General features: G+C 36.6%; 1 protein-coding gene across 1 annotated transcript in view; it reads left to right on the plus strand.

Annotated features, from left to right (window-relative positions):
• Positions 1–25119, plus strand: part of MMP16 (matrix metallopeptidase 16) — a 194180-nt gene that overhangs the window by 149312 nt on the left and 19749 nt on the right. The window contains exon 7 of the mRNA XM_037379400.1: positions 17318–17456. Coding sequence (XP_037235297.1) covers positions 17318–17456 — 139 coding nt within the window. The remainder of the gene's footprint in view (positions 1–17317; positions 17457–25119) is intronic.

Genomic DNA, 25119 nt, shown 5'->3' on the forward strand with positions numbered 1-25119 from the left:
AACATATATTTAACTCATGCTGTATATTTTTAAAATCTGAATTTGGTTATGCCCTCATCTGCACATCTTGCTGTTTCACAAGTGACTTGTGTGAACTTTTGCAAGCCAGGTCATTTGCAAACAGCTTCTTGTTAGTCCATTACCTGTGTTTAGTTAGCTAGTTCATTAGTTTCAGTGTATCTCAGAATAGTCATTTCCTCTATTGCACGATTACAATAGTTAGATTTTGGGGCAAAAGATTGGGACATTTTGACCTTTGGAGTGTTGCATTAGTTGACTTCCATGGCCACTGAGGATAATACACACACAAAAAAGGAAGCTTAACAGAAATTTATACTTATTTGCATTTTAAAAGGTTGGCACATATAAAATTAAACACATTCTTACATTGTTTAGAAGTGTCTGGTTCTTTTTGCAAAGAAACTAGTCTGACCTGAATAGCTACATATTTTCTACTCTGTGATTTAAAAACTCTTACATATAGGTATACCAGCCCATGCAGTTCTGAAGGCTGATATACCTCTTTTCATATCTACTCATTATAGGTGTGCACATGTGAACCAAGGTGGTATGGCCCTGAAATAAGTAGGGTAGATCCTCTTCCATTTCCTCTACACAGAGTGTGTAAAGGTGTGGAAGACCCTGGTTAGAGAAGCTTCAGTCTCTTGTTTATGCATGGACTTCCCTGAACTACTGCAGCCAGGAGGAAATACTTAAATTACTCACTGTTTCTTCCTCCCACCTGTGGTTCTGACATGACTCATGTGGACGCTGCATGCTTCTGGTCTCCTCAGAGAATCCATGCAATGTGTGGTGTGGAGAGAGCAGGAGACAGGGTAAGTGGTAGGATGAGCACATACTGCATCTACAACTAGTATCACATCAATTGCATGTGTTGCAAACCCATGAAGTTTGGCTTCAGTGATTATGAAGCTTGAAGGGAGGGACAGGGTAATCTTAGTTCTTCAGAGAGGCTGTAGTTGTGTGTGACATGTACATTGTGGTTTCCATCTGCTCATGCTATGTCCTCACCCACTGACATCCACCTTTCTTTACAACTTGTAATGTTACTGTTATATTAGGAACATTTTGCCCAATTTTCATTCACTCTTTAATTTTTTCCCCTCATACTTTCTTGTGAATGCTTTGCTATTATTAGGCATAGAATCATAGAATGGTTTGGTTTGGAAGGGACCTTAAAAGATCATCTAGTCCAGCCCCCATAACATGGACAGGGACATACATATGCATATGGAGAGAAACACAGATGTGTATGAATTTATGGGTATTATAGAAACATGAAAATAGTGATAAGTCATATAAATATATCACAATTTATTCTACAGAAAAAAGATCCCTGCTTAAAGGAAATGAAAACTGTATTACAACTAGGAAAAATATTTGGAATATTAATTTCTGTTTTCCTACAATAATAAGAATAGATGTTTGATAGTTCTGGTTAATATTGGCAGATATAGTTTGTTACTCCCTCATCTTCACAAGCTTTTGGCCAACAAGAGTGAATGATAATGACTTTTATTTTATTTCCACGGTGAAAATAGACGTAGAAGCTTCCTGTAGCTGGAAATTATGCTAAATGATCTCCTAGACATGCCATAGTTCACAAGTCACAGGTTTACTCATTTAGGTGAAATTTTGTTTTTTTCTGAGTGAATCCTTCTGTGCTCTATTTGGAGTTTTGCAGTTTTCTTGGTTTGACAGTGGTATCTAGCTGGGTTAAAGAATGTAGAAACAAGCATTTATGGCTTTAGCTTAATCATAATTTCTCTGCTTGACTGCTTTCAGCATTTTCCTTGCCTTCAACTAGAAATTTTGATGAAGCAGGTCATACCTTCTCTTGGATTGTCAGTAACTTTTGGTTATCTAGGCTCATAGCCTCCAATGCATGCTGACTTAATCCTTATGTTTTGGGAATAAAAATAAAGGAAGGGAATTGAGTCTGCTCTCCTCTGGCCTTTGTGATTTTCAGAAAGTGCCCAAGTCATTACAGAGAGCCTGATGACTCAGGCATATCTGTAGTAGTTGTTAAAATAGTCTGCTCACTCTTCAGGCAGATGGTGAAGCACCATATTACACATGATAAAGTGATAAGGGCAAACAAGTAGAGAAAACAGTTATTCTGATTTCATTAAAATGGTTGGTCTGTTTTGCTTTGACAAAGGTAAGTCTATCCTGGACCATTTTCACATATTTGTATGTCTGTTCTTTGCAAATGTGGAGTCAACGATTTCAGACTGATGAGAAATAGAATATAATCGAGGCGGGGGGGAGGTGGCAGGGAAAGTTACAGAAAAAATGCAGGCAAACAAACCTTAATATTCCTTTTTCTCTTCTCATAGCCCAAGAAGGGTAGAAAATATAAATTACAAACATACAAAAAAATTCCTTGGTTTTTTTTATAAGCTCCTAGGTAGTACAGTTAGTCTTCTCCAGGAAGGAGATTTCTGTTCTAAGGTCTGTGCTACTGTTGCTAAAGCAGTATAGCATAGTGCTAGGGAATACTATGCAGGTGGGAAAAGAATCTTGAAAATACTTTTATGTTGATACCTTGCCTGTTTCTAAGGAATTGCACATTTTCAAGTCCTCTTGACAATGTTATTAAAGGGAAAAAGGTAAGACCAAAGTTCTTGATAATTTTATTTTATTTTATTTTATTTTATTTTATTTAATGGAATGGTAAAAGAGGCTGTAAAAGGATGGACAAAAAGTGGAGAGTATGAAATATATGTGATGAGCTGGGGAATGAAAGCAGTTGTAAAATTGATATTACTGAGCTTTCAAATAGCATAGAAGCTCACGTTTGTCAGATTTAAGCTAGCGAACTGTCATAGAAAAGTATTAGTTATTTAGTTTCCCACAGACTGCATCAAGAGAGGAATGTGTTAGTATAAGAGAAGTACCAAGAGTTAGGCATCGATAAGTGGAAAAAAAGGATTTACCTCTTTTGAACATTATGCTCATCATATATCCTGTGATATTTCCAAGAACCATGATCATGTGTTGACAGCCTATGTAAATGCTGCCTGTCAGAAAGCCAGTCTTCATTCCAACTCAGTTTTACACTATTATTTGTAAAGAGACAAAGATAGCTACTGCAAAGCTATCTTTACCTCATATTATTATACAACTACTTATCAAACCCTTTCACCTGTTTTCATTGTTTAGCCCCTATTATATACCTGCCTGGTTTCAAAGACAGATCTATCAAAAATCCCTTGTTTGATTTATGTTACATAGACAGGTGTGTGTATTAATGAAAACGTGTCATACTTTTTTTCCATTTGAGTCATCATTGTTAGAATATTTGCAGTTTAACTATAACATATACCTCAGCAGAATACTTTTTTCACAATGTCAGGAGAAAGTTTTTCAGTTTTAATGAAGAAAAACAGTGATTCTTTTATAATAAAATACAATATAAATCGCTCCATTTTCTTATCTTTCCATGGTGCAGAATGCATCATTGCTCCATGAACTCATGGAATTCATTGATTTTTATGTGAACTCCCTATGGGTACAGGCAATCTGTGGGTACAGAACTGGGTTCAGGAAAATTTACAGATGGTTTTGTAGGCTCAAAGTGCAATCACTACTGGGGGAATAAACAGTGAACTGCTCTGTAAAGGCCTAAAGTTCATCCTGTGGATGAAGGATTTTGTGCAGTACTTACATGAATGTGCTCATACCTACAGAGCATTAGCGGGAATGTGAGCATTCCAGAGATTCCTGGCTGCAAGCCTAGATTTGATGTCTTTAGAGGTCTTTATTGTGCCTTTTTTATGGCTGTTTGTTTGTTTCTTGATATTGAATCATCATCATCATGTGGCAATGGGAACATTTCATAGAGTCTCAGTCATTTTAGTTATTTGGATGAAATCAGGATGAATTAAAATGCTGAATTCAGTTAGGAATACAGAAACCCACCAGAAGGGTAGATAGTGGTTTTTTTTGTGGGGGTTGTTTTGTTTTGGTGTTTTTTTGGGGTTTATTTGGTTGGTTGTTTTTTTTTTTAAGTGAATGATCAGTTACCATTATTATGTTCTGTGACACATCAGAAAAGCAATAGTACTGCTCAACATCATCTCCAGCTGCACCATAGTGCAAGGTCTGTAACTGTCAGACTTGTAATTCAAACAGATATAGTGAACAGATTCTGATGTGGAAGATTTTCCAGGAAGAGAAGACCCAAGTGCTCTTGGAAGTATATGACTGATTTAGTATGTGTCAATCTTCCACATAGGACCCAGATCAACCCACAGTGTTTTTAGGGATCTCTAAAACTGCAGAGTTCCATGTATGATGTAAGATCTAGTGTCACCCAGAGACCAAAGATAACTGAAGACATTGTAGCACATTTTAAAAATATCATGCATAGCATTTTTCCCTTGAACTGAAAGTATTTTATATGTACTTACAGGTTTTGATTGCTTCAGAGTAGTTTTGAGCGGTTAATGTATACGAAGAAAACAAATAGATAAATGCCATTGCTACTGTCCACACAAGAATAATAGAGACGACAGATGGATATGCATCAAAACTTTTTTTAAAAGCTCACATAAAATTTGGTAGTGAAGAAATTATAAAATACATATTTGAATAAGACTGAAAGAATTAAAATAAAGGATATAATGAAAGAATCATTTACTAATGAGAGCAGCACTGTAACAAAATGAGGATACAATATTTCAAAAATAAATATTAACCAAATGTACATCAAACTGTTCTTAAATTAATTACTTCCATAGAATAACAAATGCTAAAAGGAGTCTTAAGACACATTTAATTTAGAATTAATTTGTCCGTATGCATTAATTTATGTATTTGTATGTATAGAAGATATAATTTAAAAAATGTTTTAATCTGCACTGGAAGAGGCAACAGCAACTACTGCAGTCTTCAAAAAGGTCAAAGAAGAGAACACAGGAAAATACAGGCTGGTCAGCCCCATTTCCATCCCTGGAAAGGTGATGGAATAGGTCATCCTAGAGATCAAGTCAATGCATGTGGCAGACAATGAGGTCATCAGGACTAGTCAACATGAATTCACCAAGGGGAAGTCATGTCTGACCAATCTGATTGACAGCCTTCTATGACAGAATGACTGGCTGGGTAGATGAGGGAAGAGCAGTGGGTGTTGTCTACCTTGACCGCAGCAAGACTTTTGACACTTATCTCCCATAACATCCTCATAGGTAGCTCAGGAACTGTGCACTAAATGAGCGGGCAGTGAGGTGGATTGAGAACTGGCTGAATGGCAGAGCTCAGAGGGTTGTGATCAGTGGTGCAGAGCCCAGCTGGAGGCCTGTAGCCAGCGGTGTTCCCCAGGGTCAGTGCTGGGTCCAGTCCTGTTCAACTCACCCATCAATGCCCTGGGTCAACTCACCCATCAGTACCCTGGATGAAGGGCCAGAGTGCACCCTCAGCACAGTTGCTGGTGGTACAGAACTGGGAGGAGTGGCTGACACACCAGCAGGCTGCGCTGCCATTCAGCGGGACCTGGGCAGGCTGGAGGGTTGGGTGGAGAGGGACCTGATGAAGTCCAACAGAGGCAAGTGGAGGGTCCTGCACCTGGGGAGGAAAAACCCCATGCACCAGCACAGGCTGGGGCTGCCTGCTGGAAGGCAGCTCTTCAGAGAAGGACTTAGGAGCCCTGGTGGACAGCAAGGTGCCCATGGGCCAGCAGTGTGCTGGGGGCACGCTGGGATCCTGGGGGGTATTAGGAGGACCGTGGCCAGCAGGTCAAGAGAGGTGATCCTCCCCCTCTGCTCTGCCCTGCTGAGGCCACATCTGGAGCGCTGTGTCCAGTGCTGGGCTCCCCAGGTCAAGAGAGACAGGGAACTGCTGGGGAGAGTCCAGTGCAGGGCTACAAAGATGATGAGGGGACTGGAGCATCTCCCTTATGGGGAAAGGCTAAGAGAGCTGGGCCTGTTTAGCCTGGAGAAGACTGAGAGGGGATCTTACCAATGTCTGGTTGGACTAGATGATTTCCAGAGGTCCCTTCCAACCTTGACCATTCTGTAATTCTGTGATCATATGCCCTTTGCAGTACAGAGGAAAGTTAGTCAGTTAGTGCAGTCAGTTACTGCACTCAGCTGAGCAGACAAGAAAGGGCCAGGATTTAAATCAAAACATGTCTTCAAAAAGTGAACTCTAGCTGTGATTGTGGATGGATATGAAAGTGGGCTACATTCACTACATTCATTTAAAGAAGTTATTTCTCTGCCAGTTCTCTCTGAATTATACCAAGCCTGTTTCCTTAAAAAAATAATGATTAAAAAAATACTAATGACCTCTTTGGGCATTTTTTTAAGCCTAAGATCGATTTTTAGGAGGTGTTTTTATTTGTGTATGTGTATATGTCTTATACAGTCAATATTCCAGGAAGGACACAGTATTTGGATATACCGACAGTCAACAAAATAGATGTCCAAAACCATTTCTGCATGGGAAATGACCAAACTGCATGAAGTACTGGGCTCAATATTTTCTTGAGGAAGAGCTAATATGAGTTCACAGTATTATGCACTTTTTTTATATTTACCTTGTAGTATGCAAGATATTTAGCAAATTTTCAACATATGATTCCCAAAGTAAACTTAACAGTTATATTCTAAAAATGTTAATATATTTTAGACAAACACCTCTTTGAAATACTGGAACAATGAATGTTGTCTTTCAAGTGGGAAGAATGGAGCCCAAAAGAGTGATTTGCAGAACCTACTCTAAATATGAATGGGGTTTTTTCAAAGCTTCTTGAAAAACTTCAAAGTTCTTGTAGAGCTTGTTGTCAGGCTCTCAGTATTACTTTTTGTGTATTGGAAATAAAATCAGAAATTCCTCAGATCTGCTACTGAACATGCAAGTGTTTGGAATATAAAGAAACTCTTGAGTGAGGAGCAATGCTTCAGCCCTTTCATGAATATTCAGCACAAAGGCACCACTTGCCGGGCTGAGGGGCTGGGCTGTGCCCTGCGGGACCCCGCTGGCGCTGGCTGGAGCCGGCTGGAACCGGCCGTGCCCGGCATGGGGCAGCCCCGGCCTCTCCTCACGGCGGCCGCCATGCAGGCCCCTGCCAGCGCCGCGGCACCGACAGCCAATGCAATTGGCCAAGGAATGCATTAGAGAAAAAGAGAAGCGTATAGAGAAAAGAAGAAATTCAAGGATAAGATAAAGGACTCTGCATCTTGGATCTACCACTGTGCGGGGTGCAGCTGGTAGTACGAAACTACTCAAAAAGTCAGGTGAGGTTTCAGAGGGATTACCAATGTTTGGCTATTGACCATACTTTAGAATTTGATGTTGAACATAAAGGAGGTGTTTTTGCTCCAGCTTCAGTCATAGTTCCTCTTGTTATATCCTGTTGTCCTGGTGGTGTGTAAACTAGACCCAGAGAGCACATGAGCAAGAGTGCACAGTACAAGTTTTTTGTATATAATGTCCATGAAGGAGATCTATACAGCAGTTTACCGAAGAGGGAGGAAAAAAAGAGGTTGCTCTTGTGAAGAGAGCCAGAATGTATATGCAGTGCCATAGCCCTTTGACTCCTTTGAAAAAATAAATTGTATTTTTCATATTTTCCCTAATCTTTGAAGCCTAATTTCTGGATTACTGTCACTTTTTTTTTTTTTTTTTTAATTTTAAAAACATAGCTATAGATTTCAGCATGAGAAATGAAAAACAGTTGTGCACATATCTTAAAATGAGCAAAAAGGCTATTCAGGTCATTAATTAGGGCTCAGAATATGAAGACAAGAAGGTAGATTTTAACATAAAGAGAGCCATTTTTTACCTTGAATAAACTACTTGACATCACTTTGTCAATTACATAGGAAAACTGGTAAGAACAGATAATAGAAAAAAAAAATACATTATACTCCTTAGCAAAGATTTCCCAGATAAAATCACTAGGTCATTTTTCTGCTTGAAAATGTATTTACACCAGTGAACTTTTAATGTCAATGGCTTAGCTGAAGACAGATGCTTTAAAGTGGGCTCAGTATTTCCCATAAATAACAAATGGGTAAGTTTACCTGTTTTTTACTTGATCCTACTCTGAGTCACAGCAGTTAAGTTTTTTGCAGATGGTGTTGGTTAGCACTAACATGATGTTAAGAAAAGAAATAAGATCATAACAAACAATGGCTTTAATTTGTCTGGAGGAGTGCTTCAGTGTCTGATATAGATTCAATAACAAATGGTAATTAACAGTGGTTAATAAAGGGCATCAAGGAAGTACATTCCTTGTTTGGGAACATAAAGAAGCAACAGAATTAGCAATATCATTTGATGATGGTTTTGCATCCCTTTGTTTTGAATCCAATGAGTTATCTCATGAGCATTCAATGATCATCATGAGGAGATGATCAGGAGGTTCAAGATCTCAGTATAGGAGGTGCTGAAGCTTTCCTGATTGGTGTTAAGTGCTATGACTTCTCACAGTGGTTCTCAGACCACATTTTTACACTGTTAGAACCATGCTGTTGTCTCAACCACATTAGGAAAGATTAATTGTTTCTAGAAGTTCAAATAAATCATCTTCAATGCATTATACATCCATCTGTTAATGAACGGATAACATCCCTTTTGTAGTTTTAAAGGGGCTTTCTTGTTCTTAATGTGAATCAGCTCAATAATAATCTGAGCTAAAGTATTCTGTGTGTGTATAGAATAGCCCACTTAGCTAATTGTTTCCTAAAATGAGCTAGATTGGTAGCATCCATTTGGTGTCTTGATTCCAGTCTCACTAGAGCCAATTGTTTACTGCTGTGGAATTAAGCAGGAGCTGAAGTAGACCTAATGTATAGTTTCCTTGCAAATTCTGTATTAAAAAAAACCAAACAAAACAACAACAAAACAAAACAACAAAAAAAACAAACCAGAAAAGATAATGAATTTCAGTGATCATTCTCATAGCTGGATTGTGCTAATATTTTTCTACATTTAATTCCCCTGGACTGTAACTTCTTTTTTCTGCTCCATGAAAATTATTGGCCAGAAAGTTGCTCAAAAGCATTTTATTATTTTTTTCCTATTCTGTGCAGTTCTGTCCTTTTCTATAAATTCCAAATTTGGAATATTGAAACTGGAAGTTATTAAAGAAATAGTGGAATTCTCCAAATCAGTAGGAGAAAAGCCTTTAATCCCACATGTTGCAGGCCCAGTATTACTATCACTGAGATCCCTGGTGAAATTCAGAGGAACTGGTGAAGTAGATGTGGAAAAATGCCTTTTGAGATTAGATCAAGATTTTAGAAAGGATATTCCTAATTTATTTCTACTTAGATGCAATAAATATAACTTGTATTTCCCAAATTCAGTAAGTTTCTTAATACTCCTATAACAGTGTGTGGTAGGGGAACTTCATTCTCTCCTGTATCACAGCCTTGAAATACAGTCTGTGCAGGTTCTATCTCTGGTAAGTTTCTCTGTACATAACTGGAACTCTCCTTTCTCTGTGAGAGAATAATTTAAAGTTACTAAATAGCTTAATGTATTTTTTACCACTGACTTTCTTTGCAAAATGCAGATGGGAAAAAATTAGAAGGATACTCATTTGTCTGAATGTTTCAGTCTGCTGCTCCTGCTTTGCATAGCTACTGAGTATGCATAAGCTCCATTTACAAAAGCTTCCTTTTGCACATGGTCAGAGGTAGCTTATGGGAGAAAAACATTACCCAGTGTGAAAACTTGATGTGTTTCGTCAAAAATATTAAGCTACAAATTAATTGGATTTCAGTATTTTATTAACATTGATTAAGAGCAGAAGTATTTTATTTGTGGGGGTTTTGTTTTGTTTTGTTTTTTTTAATTATTATTTATTTATTTGTAATTAAATAGGCCAAACTGTGATTCTGTGGAATTGAGCTGTAGTAAAACTTTATCTATCAGCTATAGATATTATTTTTTTCAGTTTTGCATCACATTCCATCCTTTGGTTAACAGCACTATATGTGTGCACTTTAACATCCAGTCAGAGTCTCAGTATTGACTGAGATAAATTCACACAGAGATATTTGCTGTACAATGTGAGGATATTTCACAAATTACTTGGGGATTCACATACATTTTTATAATCATAGTAAAAATATTATAATTTACAGTTGTGATTTGTCCTTGTTTTTCACCTGTCCTGCTGTCTGCCTTAAATCTTTTCCTGCCTTGTGTACCTATGGTGAGTTTTAAGATTCCTTGAAGATTCCTTTAAGATTATAGCCCAAAACCTAATTTCTGCTAAAGTCAGCTTAGTCTTAGTCTCCAAGTGGTTACAAAAGTTACCACTTGAAAGCTTTCTTCTTTCTTCATTCTAGCTCTTTGTAGATTTTTTTTTTTTAGAATGTCTATCACATGCGGTAGTCTTTCTGTTTTTAATGGCTATCATTTGGACCTCTGAGTCAATGTCATGTGTCATTACATAATTGCAGATAGAGTTCATTAAGTATAAAACAAAGGGCAGAGCTCTAGAGATTTTGTAGCAAATTAATGTTTTATTGTTGGCAGTGATTGTTGGTCCAGAGACGCAGGAGAAAATGAGGTGCTGAGAGAAGAAAGCTCCATTAATTTTGCACTATAATCTCCACGAGTTTGTGTATTATGGATGAACTGAAATATCTGGAGATCGTTTTTAATTCTCCTACCCATCAGTTGTGTCCCTTAAGGAACCTGAAAGATGTTTAAGGTGAGAATAAATACCAAAATTGAAATTAATTATTCACTGGATTACAGAATTAAAAGTTCATTTGGGAAAAAAAAAAAAAGAAAAAAAAAAGAAAAAAAAAGAGATGGCAGCAGTGTTTACTTAGAAATAAATAAAAGGAAAGTTACAAACTTTTTGGTTTAGAAACTTCGCTGAAAGAGGTCATAAAATAAACATGAAGAACGAGTTAATACAATCATCACTAGAAGCTAAAATTGATTTATTGTAAGATTGGGAGGAGACTATCTAACAATAAAGTATGAAATTTATGCATTATGATCCAGATTTTCTGACTCTAATATACTCTTCCATTCAAGATTCGCCAGGCTGTCAGTAAAGAAGTGCTTTTATAAGGAAGGTATTTGCTATGTTCATACACAATGTATTATATTTTAGTCTCTTCATCTAATCACTGAGTTACATATGCACAGAAAAAAATACTTAGACCTTTACTGACAGTATAGAATGATTTATGTATAACCTCTGTTGTTTGTTTTCTCCAATATCTTTATTGGGTTTTTTTCTCAGAAGTATCCCGGCCTTCCAAACAAAACAAATTAAATAACACTCAGATTGAGTGACTACTCCTTCTTCTTCATCCCTCTGTTACTCTTTATCCATAACAGTATTTCTGAAACAGCTGATAGTCTCCCCTTACTCAATGCTCATTTCCTGATTGTTAGATACATTGCTCATTTTTTAATTCAATTTAGATTTTTGTTTGGTTTAGTTCTGCTTTTTGAACTGGAAATAATTGTCCAAGTTTAATTTACTTAGTATGTCTATAGTCATAATATTTAATGATCCATTATTATGCAAGATCCCAGCTGCACAGGAGTGATCCACAGATTTGGAGCTATTGGGTAACTACAGATGCTTACAAAAAGGCATTTGCTAGCCAGCAAGGAAAGGCACTAAAAGCTATACATTTAATGTATCTGTTTGTCAAGCTTGGAATTGCAGTGCATGTGACCATGTGTTCAACCTTTTTGCAGGAGTTAGTGTGTTTTGGGGAAATAAAATAATGAAAATTATATTTAACCAATATAGTGGGAAAGACAAACAGTTTTACAATACACAGTATTTCTCAAAAGAGACATAATTGTGTTTATTCAGTATAACCAAATACAATGAGGCATGTTTTATCAGAGAAACTGTTTCAAGCTATTTACTTTAAGTGTGAAAGAGCTCTCTTAGAGTTAATACACTTTCTCTTGGAGTATACCTTTTTTTGAATTTCAGTAATAGCTGAACTGTGTGGAAAACACATTTTCAGTAATTCTACCGGTTTATGAAAATGCACATGATAAAATTGCTGGTAAATATAACTTCGTTTAAGAAATATTTAAGTACATTTAGTCATATGTGCTGAATTGATCCATTCTTTCTACAAGCAGAGACTGTCCCATGTAGTACCTCAGAAAGATCCATGGCATGCTTTACAGCCACATGCTAGATTTTAGCTTGAGTTCCACAGTTTGAACTCTGGCAGTATAAAACCGTTGAGTCCAGTGTGTTCACAGGAAAGTCAGCCAAGACAATTAAATTTACGTAATGTAATTATTCTATCAACTTCTGCCAACACCTACCTTACCCATCTTAAAAATGATCCAGACTTCCAGTTCTGCTGCCTGACATTTCCAGATATTTGCTTATTCTTGTTGGTCTGGCTATATATTAAAATACATCTATTTGCAATCATGCCTGCTTCTGTCTGTTTAAGTAAGACCACAGAAATGCTAAAATCATACATTTTCAAGATTTTAGTTTTGTGGAAACCTGTAGGGTCTTTTCAGATGAGAAACACCCCATTGTTCATGATTATTGTAGTGACATGTAAATCTACTGAAAACCAGAGCTGGAAAATACGGAGTCTACGGGATTCATCAGCAGGAGAGCATGCTATGTTGTGTTCACAATTATGCTTCAGATTGGAATATTTAGACATTAAAGGCAATGGCACAGGAAGAACTTATTTCAAGGCACAGATCTTTAGCCTTAATGTTAGCCAGATGTGCTACAGTATAGAGAGGTTTCCTGAAAACAAGCAGAAGGATTTAGTCTACAAGGTGGTTTTAACATGAAGCAACAAAGATCATGGATTAGACCTTGCAGTCAAAGTGCTACTATTCTTGGTGATAAAGAAAAAGAAATAAGGTGAACGAGGGCTGAACACCAGTTAGCAGCTGTGACTGTTGCTGGTTGCTTATGGCTTTTGACAGTGTGGGTTGTTAGATTGTCATATATATTCCTGCAGACAGCTGTGGATGCTCTGAATTTGCATGTGTTTAGGAAGGAATCCAAAGGAGTAAAAGTCTGTCAAGTGCTATTAATCACAAAATTATCACCTTTGATTCAGGTGGTCCCTGAATCGCAAGTTATGGATGACTGGGTGAGTGTATCAGAGAGATGTCATTGCATGTTCCCTTTGTGTTTATTGTGATGGAACAGGGCAGGGCAGGGCAGGGCACGGCAGAACAGAACAGAACAGAATAGAACAGAACAGAACAGAATAGAACAGAATAGAACAGAATAGAATAGAATGGAATGGAATGGAATGGAATAGTGCAGTTCGAAGGGACCTGCAATGATCACCTAGTCCAACTGCCTGATCATGTCAGGGCTAAAGTGTTATGTGTCGATTTGCCAACGACTCCACTGGAGATAGGATACAGGCCTAGGTGATGCCTGGTCTGGTCCTGTGTGCTCATCTTTATGTGTCTTTGCATTATGACAGATTGAACCCAGGAGACAAAAAGTAGAGAAAGGACGGGGTTTATCTTACTTGCATTTAGATGCCCACTTTGTACTTTGTAGACATCTAAACAGGATCCAGGTTGCTAGGTTCCATTTTTAATCAGTGCAGAGAAGTAAACAACCAAGTGAAGCTTGCCTTAGAATGTTCCTATGAGGGACCTTTATTGTGCCAGGTTCAGTGGTTCATATCTAAACAGATTTTTGCATTGTAGACATATACATCTGGTCAAATCAGTTGTTCTTATGTAATTCACTGAATACTAACCTAGTAATATTAGTACAGAAGTAGTAGTCTCAATATTTTTGTAGAGTTCGGGAAGTAACAAGGTACATATTAAGAAAAAAGAAAAGATCTTGAAGATCCATGATTTTTTATTTTATCATGTTTGATACCATTTCTTTTGGAAGTATCTCTAAAATGATTATAGGATAAAGGAGACTCTTCTAGTATCAGTCTCAGGTGAAAAGTCCAGGACCGATATGTACACACAGTAACACCCTGCTGAATTAATTTCTTGTCATGTAATTTGATTTCTTGTTGAAAGCTTATGGATACATAATATTGACATTACCATAAATATATATTTAAAACCAAATTCCTGGGGTTATGCTGCATGAACCAAACATTCCAGCTTTGCCATAATAGTATTACTGTGAAAATTTTAATTGTGGTATAGTACAGCAAATTATTGGCTTTCTAAGGAATTTGAACAAAAAAATAAATAAGAATAATCTCACTATTATGCTGCAGATTGCTTAAAATAAATATGAAATACACAATTCAACATGCAACTCAATACCAAATCTGCAGAATATAATTTTATTGGCCTTCTTATCAAAATTAGTTAATGCAGATGTATTCCACAAATCACTAAGGCTGAAACGTAACTCATTCACGAGAAGAGTATCTCTGTTGACTTGTTGATTTTACGGTTTTGTTGCACTACGAAAACTGTGTTTGTTACATACTCAATTTCTTTCAAGAATGCATATTTAGTCTCTTTACTGAGGTCATTCCATTGACATTGATATTATACCAGTAATCACCATGATGGGATAGTACTCTCCAGTCAGCACTGCAGTACTGCCAAACTAAAATGACTGCTTCCTACTCTGGCCACCTCTATCTTAACACTTGGAGGTTTGTCAACTATTCAATATAGCCATGACTATTTGAAGTTTGGGAGGGGTTTGTTTTGTTTTGGTATTTTGGGGGGTTTTAAATGAAACAAAACGAAACAAAACAAAACAACACAAGTCAATGGACTTGATTGAATATTTAACAATGTAATTGAAGTCTGATCAAAAGAAGATCATTTCTGTCATTAGAACTACAGAAGTTCTTCTCTTATAACACACAATAATGTGATTTGCAAGACCTGCTTTGGTGTACTAGCTAAGAGTTGAGATTAATTAGCCAACCTAGAATGTTACAAGCTTTGTCTATAGACCTGAGGTCCAGACTTTCTGGAGTATGTGCATTCTATTGGGAAACTCCTGGAAGCTTGAGCATTTCATTGACGACTTTTGTTGATGAAGTGATTATGTGTGTACTTAAGTCCTTTTGTATTCAGCTAAGTAGTCAGCCTTTGTTCAGTTTTACATATCCTGCTTGTTTTGTACCCACAACTTGATCCATGTCCTTCTGAGTTGGAGGACATTTTATGAGAGCTGGATATGTTCCTTCATGCCACTAAACATTGTTTTCTAAGATGTATTTTTGCAACCAAATTCAGATAAATAAAAAGGGTTATCTCTATCTCTGGGTGAAGAAGACAAGACTGGAGTATTGCATTGTACTGAAGGTAGTAACAGATATCACAAAGACTGCACTTTTAAATCACTGAAGCTTGCTACTTGTTTGTTCTTTTCTTTAAACTTTAATAACTGATCTCTGAGATACTGCCTGGCTTTTTATAGGAAAGCATTTTACAGATGTTTGGAGAGGACAAAGAACTGTTTGGCCTATTGAGACTTATTATTACATCATTCCTCCCTAAGTCGTTCCTAGATTGATGATGCCTCAAAATTCTGACCTGAAAATCCATTTCAAGCATTTATTACTGTTTCAATGAAAAATTACTTCCAAATATCGGTTTGAGTCTATTCCCCCTATTATAATTTTTCAAAGGACTCTTGTCTTATCTACATGCTATAATAAAAAATATCAGAGGTTGACATCTGTTCTGGCATTCCGAGCACATGATTCAGTTAGGCCTTCCTAAATACTTGTATCTCTAAGCTGTATTCCCCCACTTCTGCCAGTTCTCTTACTGGAATTTAGTCAATTAATCCTAAAAAATTGCTTTATTGACCTGCCTTAAAAGTTATAATACCTCTTACAATAAAAAAAATCAAACAAACAAAACCAAACAACTGAAGCTCAAAATAGGAGTCTAATCAGGTGAGAATAATGTAACTTTGTTACACTGGTAATGAAATAGCAAAACATGAAAAAATGTGAGGGATTTTAGTAGTATTATTTCCAGAGAATTGCAGCTTTTCGATATAATATTTTTAAGGTTGTGTAAGCTATCTGAACTTTTTTTAATGCTAAAGTTCCCAGAAATCTGGGACTCAAAACAACTCTTTCAAATTTTAGACTTATTTATGCTCACAATTAAGATACGTTTTTGTATATATATTGAGCTGTTTTGTATTTGTATGGCTAATACTTTTTGTAGAGATGTATAAATTTTTGAGTCATTGGAAAGATAAACAATTAGAGAGCTGTGATCTCAGATCTGGAAAGATGATAAATACAGTTCATCACAAGCCTGCTCCTGCAAAGTATTAATCTTCTCTCTAAGCTGTGCCCATTCCCATAAGAGCACAATTCTCTTTTGCTTGGCAAGTTGACCTGTACAGAAAGAAGGCTGAACTGCCATGTGAAACTGTGACAGATACCTGACAGAATAGCACTTTTTTTTAACATTTAAAGGGTTTTGTTTTATATAATAGTAATACTGTAAACATGTGCAAATGTATGTAAAAAGTTAAATACTTGTTTACCCTATCCTTCATCTCTAAATATTGGATGAACTGGAACTGCTGTTGTTATAAGAGCTGAAGAGGTACAACAACATCTTTATCAACACTCACCTAATCTGTCACATTCTGATTTCTCAACTTGAATGTTTCTCAACAATGCAACTTCCCTATGACTGTCACTGAAAGTAATACCATATCCCACAGGGAGAAAACATTTTAAATGGCAACAAACTAAGAGAGATTTACCAGGACACTGGATTTAGCACCTGTAACTGGCTGTAATATTAACCATTTGATTTGCTATTACATGGAAAGACTGCAAATCTTCACTACAGTAAAGTTGTCACCAAAGTGTAGTTCTAGTCAGACTGATGTAGTAATGTTACAGCTGTATCTGTCAACCTTTCACTGTTAGCAGCCACTGCAAATGGCTTGCAGAATTAGTTTTTCTTCAAAGCCTGTCTGTAGTCCCATTACATTAGACTTACACATACGCGTACAGTTCAGTGTAAAAGCACTTGTAGTCAGTCCACAAATGTTAAGTTGGGCCCCTTATAGGAATGATGCTGAGAAAGTTATGTCATCTCATACAGCATGCTGTACGTTCTTCTGAAGGCTATCTACACCAAACACACAGTTCACATAGGTAACTTATTCCCACCTCCAGGACCAGCTAGCTCCGACACATTTGTAATGTGTGGATGTGGCACGACTGCAAACACAAATATGGTTATGCGAATGGGGAGAGGTCATGTTCTAAAAATGCTAGGATAGTCTGTTCAGTATTTTCAGGACAGCAGCTGAAGACATACAAATGCCTCAAAGCATAGTAAGAGATGTATATTTGGTTTCCAGGATCAGTGGTTTTGGCGAGTCAGAAACAACAGGGTGATGGATGGATACCCCATGCAGATTACCTACTTCTGGAGGGGACTGCCTCCCAGCATTGATGCAGTTTATGAAAACAGTGAGGGGAATTTTGTCTTCTTTAAAGGTAAGAAAAGAAGAAAAGTAAGATTTTGTGTAATACTTTTGGCTGTGATGATTTCTTATTTTTACTAATGATTTGTAAATCATGTTGTAAATTGGTAGCTAAATGAAGAATATATGAGTTATGTTTTCTCATTTTGGCAACTACATAAAGCTTTAATTTCTTCTTACCATTCAGAGAATCAGATCACTTACTCTTATATATTCAGTAAAAATGTGGAAGTATAAATAATAGACATACCAATGCAATGATATACTGTGAAATCTCTCTTGAAAGATGTGGATTCAGAAGCTAGAATGAACAGCTATTTTTTTTTTTATTGTGGTTTTGGCTCTTCTTTTTACAAATTAAATTTGCATATATTTAAATTACATTTGTGATACATATATGTCACTGTACTGCACTGTAGCATGTTTCATCTGAGAACTGTGATTGTGATGCAAGGATTTTCAGGTGGGGAGAATTAAGTATCTTTTTCATAGATATGTATTTAGTATTTTTAAAGAAGCAAAAACTCCAGAAAATATGTTGTATGGATTGAATTGTTGCTAATCATTCTTTTCAAAGTTTCACTCCAGGCATCAGCTGTTCTGCAAAATTAAAGTTCTTGAACATGCATCTAATTTTAATTTAATGAGAAAATTATCCTATATGTTAAATAAATACCCATTTAGCAGCTAGCAACAAAAGAGTGAAAACCATGTAAAGTATGTTTTATAAGATAATAATGTGGAAGAAGAAAGAAGGAACTGAATAGATATGTGAAAAATGATTCAGCTGTTTAGTTACGTGACTGATTCACTTAACTCATTAAAAAAACAGATATTTTTTAAGTTGTTATATCAAAAATTAATTTTTACAAGTGGAATCATTAACAGGGAGCTAGACATAGTATTTTATTCACTATGAAAACATTGTCTATAGGTTATAGATAATAAAAAACAGAAGAAGAACTTCTCTATTTTCTACCTGGGACATTAAATAATCAGGATTAATTAAAGGAAGCACAAGCAGCAGGATTGTGGTCTTAGAAGTCAGAATATTGTGTTCCTTTCCTTCCTCATCACCCCCAGCTTATGCTGTCTGATTAGGAGACTTGAACATCTACCTTCTGAGGAAAGGCTGAGAGAGCTGGGCCTGTTTAGCCTGGAGAAGAAAAGGCTGAGAGGGGACCTTATCAATGTCTACAAGTATCTTGAGGGGAAGGGTTAACAGGATGGGGCTGGGCTCTTTTCAGTGGTGCCCAGCAACAGGACAAGGGGCACAAACTGCAACACAGGAAGCTCCACCCGAATGTGAGGAAGAACTTTTCTTTGAGGGTGACAGAGCACTGGAAGAGGCTGCCCAGAGAGGTTGTGGAGTCTGCTCTGGAGACATTAAAAACCAGCCTGGACGTGACTCTGCAACTTGCTCTTGGATTACCTGCTTTAGCAGGGGATTGGACTAGATCTCCAGAGGTCCCTTCCAACCTCAACCATTCTGTGATTCTGTGATTTCAGACCAGCTAGTTTTGTGTTTTCTAGCTGTTATCTTATGATACTTGGATTTTCTGTTGCAGGTATTTTCCCACCTGCTTTCTTTTCAATGTTCCTTCAATTATTTTTCAAGTGACATTTCTATTGTCCCTTTGTTTGCTATGGTCAAAAGTCCTCATGTTTCCTTCTGCGATTTTTCTGACTTTTTGCTTCTCTGCCACTTCCTCTACATGACTTCCAGTATCTACCTGATGGTGTTTGCATATCAGTGTAATTCATGGTTTTCCACTGCCACAGAATCAATAGGTTTAGCTGAGTCTTTTGTATGTGTGCCCTTGAAAATTCCTGTTAGCCAAGGATTTCAGCTGCCTTGTGGAACATGATTACAGAAGTATATATAAACAGACTGTAGGTAACAATTGTCTTGTTTCTTCCATTCCCTCACAAAATTTTTTCCTGGGAAGGGTATATGTCTTCCTCCCAAAGGTGATATAAATAGACAAGTTGATTATTGCTAAGATGATGACCAAGTAGATTATGTTATCCAGGTAGTGTGCTTTACCGATCTAAAACTGGTCAAACCAAGGATCTTTACATTTGAAGTCTTGCATACAGATGTGTTCACAAAGCACATCCCTAAGCCAACATGTAGAAAAAATAGAAAATATGGAGTGAAGGCTATCATAGAGCTTGGACTGGAATAATGTCACTATGTGCACCTCAGAGAACATTTTCCAAATCACTTCAAGACTGGTCAGTTCATCATGGCAGAAAAGTGTGGTGTTTGAGTGATGACAGCATTTACTTGCAGATTTTTGAAGTCTGCAAAGCTTCTTCTCAAGGTATCTGTAACATCCAATTCCCTGTAAGGTATAGAGTTTTGAATATCTGGTGTGTTTTGGAGAAACAGGTCAGTGTGTAAATATCCTCCCTTCAGAAAAGCCACTGCTGCTTCTTCAGATGCTCAAATGTTCCAAGGACACCTTCCCTCTCCATTACTCTCTTTCACTCACTTTGGAGGCTTTTTTGCTAGTGTGAAACAGGGCCTCCTGTGGCTGACTGATTTTCACTCATGCTTTCATACTTGTGGAGCAGTATCTCTACTCTTTGAGGAAGGTGAAGAAAGCAGTAAGCCAATTTACTCATCTGCCACTGCTAGTGAGTAATTTCCAACTTACTTCTCTTTACATGCCTACGCTGTCATAAATTCAGGATGAACAATGTTCTGTATTTAAGATGCACTCAGGATAGACCTTATGAGCTATCCTGTATTAAAACACACTGTTTATCTTTTTAGAAATATATAAATTTCATTTATTTTCAATAATCTACGCTCTATTTGATTTGTTTCAATCCTTGTCCTTCAGGATGGCAAACATCAAATTTTAAACAGTTGATTTAAATTATAAAACAGATTTAGATTTTTATTACTTTTTTTGATTACCATTAGAGTTTTCCTGTCTTTGTGTATACAGTTAGATTCATTCAGTAGTAGAAGTATAGATTAGAAAATTTATAAAAGTATTTAAAAAAATTATTTTTTTAAATGGGAGCTATGTTATAAAATATAAGTCATATGCAAATGATATGTCAGCTCAGGATGGAACATTTATTGATGAACCTTTGAAACGTTTTTATAGCTTATGATTTTGCTATGATAAATGTAGTTATTCTTAATTTGTGCTAATAAAATCTATCACTATATTCTTACCTATCTGACATTACTCTCCTGAGAATACTTGAGGATTATGCATAATGTGTTAGATATCTGTAGAAAATCAAGATGAATCAAGTTCAAGAATATTGGATCAAGTGTCTTCTTTAGTTTTGAAATGCCATTGGTTTTTATTTTTCTTTTCTTTTTAATTTTACCATTTTAACTTTTATTTCCTTTTTTATTTTGTTTTGTTTTGTTGGGTTTTTTGCATCAATATTTATTTTCACAAGGAAAAACAACTGTAAAAATTTAGTGGTGTGCTTGTAGTACAAAGTGATGCTTGCTTGTTATACATGGCTTAAGATATTTAGCCTGTCTCCTTGTGCCTTCTAAAGCTCATAAAGTTCATAGCAATATCTGGTGGTTGGCTGCTTATAAAAAACAGATGTTTAAATTGTTATTATTCACTGCTGGTGTCCATGCTGAATGATAATAAGAAGATGGCACCAGAATGATACTTTTTTTTCTTTTTTTTTTTTTTTTTCAATGAGGAAACGTGAATAGTAAAATTTATTCTGTGTACCTGTGGGAATTTATATGGTGCTAAAAATGAAATTGTCAAGCCATCTGCACTTTCAAATGTTATGGTAAACCAAATGTAGCAATAGAAATGCTGCTGTAAAACTCATACTACCAGTGCCACCATCATAACTTTCAGCTGCACTTATCCCACTGCTTGACAGTTTTATTTTGAAAAATAGATTTACTATAGTGTTAGATCATGGAGCAGAGATATGACAGAAACTTGATGTGGGAAAGAGAGGATGTGAATAAAGGAAGCATGAATAATAATTTGGGGATTTTAGTATGACAATATTTGATCCTGGCTTGAAAGACCAAAATTAAGAGCAAGGATGACTGAAGAAAAAACCTCAAACTTCAGGGTTAGATTTAACTGGCTTTGGTTGAATATGATTCCTAAAAGTTTTGAGAATTTGTTTCATCACTGTAACACAGTGATTAGATGCTATATCCCACACAGATCTTGCACTACACACATTGTAAATAACATGAACAAAAGTCTTGGTTGCTGACAGCCCAGAAGCACAACTATTTAGGATTCTGATTCTACAAAGGAAGAACTACATTTGCTAAAAACTGCATAATTGTTTGCAGTAGTTAGTAGGTAGTTAATAGTCTGAAAAATATCTGGAGTTAAATATTCAATATTTTAAGTGAAGCATGGCAATACAGATATCCTTTATTTCCAGTATTTTTTTTAGAATGTCAAATATACATGTTGAAAGACTTCAAATAATTGCAGTCACAGTTCATCCTTCTCAATTGTTTCCCTACAGTGATGATATTTGACAAAGCATTGTTGCAACAAGTAAGACATTTTGACTTTTTTATCACTTGCTTCATCCTCAGCTTGTGACTTTACCATTCTACTTGTTATCATACTAGATCTTACATTAGAAAATAAAAGCAGAGAGGTGAAACATTCAGCAGGTTGCCCAGACTTCCGGAAACATGTGGTGCTTTATTCTCCATGAGCATAACAAACCCACCAACTGACCTTAAAAAACAAATTTGTAAAATAAATACAATGGTTTCTGCCAAGCTAGCATAAGCTAGGACTCTGAACGATCATTAGTTATCTATAAGAAGGATCAAACTATAACAATTTTAGTTTTGTCATAAATTCTTTATTTCCATTATAATCACATTAATGAGGTGTATTGATTATTCACTAGTGGAAGTGCAATATGAGCTAAATGAAAGCATACTGATTTAAGGATTCATTTTTAATACATTTTAAGGTACATAAATATAAGCTAGAAATAAAAGGAGTTAATTCTCATCACAACCAGGCAAGTTTTGCACTGATTTTCGGCTCTAACTCCTCCTAATATTTGGAGTTTGAAAGCTTCTCAGTTTTTTCTGTTTTTTGAAAATCCTCTGATCCCACTTTCCTCCAGCTGAGGGACAGAAGCTAAACAGAAAAAAACCCTAAACCAACAGACCCAACAACAAATCACCTAAACCCCCCTGAAACAAACAAACAAACAAACAACCCCCCCAACAAACAAAGTGAAAACTGTCAGCCAGATGGAACATTTGGATTTCTTATATACAGTCCTTCCCATTAACAATTGACACAGTTCTAGCAGACCAAACGTGTCTCCAAAGCAGATGTTAAATACAATTCCCTCTAGGTAGCATCAATGGAAGTTTTGGCCATGTATGTTAGAGCTCTCAATGCCCCACTGTCTCCGTAAAATACTGTTAAATTTACCTTTTCTCTATTTACCCAGAAATAATTTGGTTCTTATTAAGAAATTATGTGAAGAAGAATTTAGTTTCTAAGTCTGCTGTTCCCACATCTACACTTCCCTTCTACTTCAGTCTATATGAATATGCAACAAATTCCTGGCTTAGTTGTGCTGTCACTTATAATGGTGTGTGCTCAACCCTTATTTATTTTGGTATGACCTGATCTTGTTAATAGGTAAATTTGACTTGTTGGGTATGGCTGATAATGATCTATTCCTAACAACCGGTGTTACGTTTATTCCTTGTGAGGCACAGAGAAAGGTAATAGCATTACATACATCACAGCATATGCCTCTCAATGCTGTGCAACAGCTGTCATTTTGAATGATCTTCTGAAACAGAAATGAGCTGGCTCAGTATCATTCACTGGATGCCATCTGTTGTTCACACCAGAAGTACTAACTAGTAAGGTCCAAAATGCATGACTTCTCTTATCGTTGCATTTGAAACTGTCATTACCATCTGAAGCCTTCTGTGTCCAGTCATGTGAGTTGGCAAAACCACATGGGAGGAGGGACAGTGAATGCCTGAAGATCCTCACCCAGTGTAATCAAGCTCTATAAGTGAATTTTGTAAGGAATCTCAGTAAGGGTACTTGCCAGGTTAGCACAGACCCTAATCCCAGGTCAACACAGACCTCAGCTTTCCATGACTTCTTAATAGACCTCTGTGTCTCTTTTATTTTCAGTACTTCAAATGGCTCTGTACATACTCATTGTTTGAACCCTTTCTTCCTTCAACTGGTAGGGAAGAGAAGACGAATCTTTTGACTGAACTGTAGCGTCTGTGCTTGGAAGTGGGTGACAAGCAGCTGTAAAGAAGCTGATAAAAAATTTACTCTGGAAACCCAGCATGGGAGGGACTGAAACTATATCCCCTCTCCTAATTAAAACTGTGATAAAATGAAAATATGCTTTAAATCACTACAGTGCAAACAGGGAGATTAAAAATCCCCTTACTTTAAACAAACATTTAATACCACTGAGGGTCAGCTAAAATATAAAACCAACTGCAAAACAACTCTCCAGATTTTCCCTCTTGGTGACTCTGGCATACACATGATCCTAGATCTTTGGGGTAATATTACATTTCCTTATAAAATATTTATACAGCACAGTACCTTAACCTCCTAAGTCTGTGTAACAGCCTGCTTAGCCTTACAGGTAAGTGCAATGACTACTATGGACAACCACGACTTTATCTCTTACCATCTCTTTCCAAATGTGTTTGAGTAAAATATATTTTTAACCTTTTCCCCATATATTTTAAATGTCATCATAAAAAATAACAATGGACAGACCAAAGTGAAGTATCCAACAGGTCAGTTCATATATGTATTCACAGAATCATAGACTCACAGAATCATTTAGGTTGGAAAAGACCTTTGAGATCATCAGGTCCAACCGTTAACCCAGGACTGCCAAGACCATCACTAAACCATGTCCCTAAACACCACATCTACAATTTTTTTAAACACCTCCAGGGATGGTGGTTCCATCACCTCCCTGGGCAGCCTTTACAATACTTGACCATAGGTCTTCTCTAGACCTTTCTGTGATGTAACTCAGAAGGGTCTACATGATGTCAAAGAATATCTTTTCCTTCAGTGATATTATTACCAAAAATAGCAATGCTTTTTAGAAACACAGATGAAGGTAGTGCTTTGAAGGAAAAATAAGCACATGGTTCCTACACAACAGAGGCCTCAAAGCAAGCTCTTCAGATAAGTACTAAAATGCAAATTATGCTCCCTTTTCCCTATTTCTAGGGGGCATATGAGGATCTTTATTCCCCTTTTTCAACCAAAGCTTTCTGTGTTTGAAAGTCTCTACTAAAAAGACACAGGTGAGGAGTGTATTTTGGAGAAGAATTTGAAGAAAGCAAAAATGTAAAAAGGAGAAGATAGTTGCAAGAATAAGACAGGAGGCACCATATGTTGAGAAGACCCTAGTAAAGATTCTGGAGGACAACACAATTATTGGGGAAAGTGTTAAACTAAAGGCTTAATATGAGATGATGAACCGGGTGAGATAATTGTGGAAGTGTTCAGTGAGGAAGAAGAGCTTGCCTAGGATGCTAGAGCAAACTGAAGCTGGGAAACTGGAGTTGTGGGCTGGTGAGGTAAGCTATCCAGTTACAAGAGCCAGGAAGCATCCTCTCCAAAATGTATGAGGGGGGTACACACTGGCACAACGGC

This window comes from Falco rusticolus, chromosome 3 (genome assembly GCF_015220075.1).
Source record: "Falco rusticolus isolate bFalRus1 chromosome 3, bFalRus1.pri, whole genome shotgun sequence".
Classification (NCBI taxonomy): Eukaryota; Metazoa; Chordata; class Aves; order Falconiformes; family Falconidae; genus Falco; species Falco rusticolus.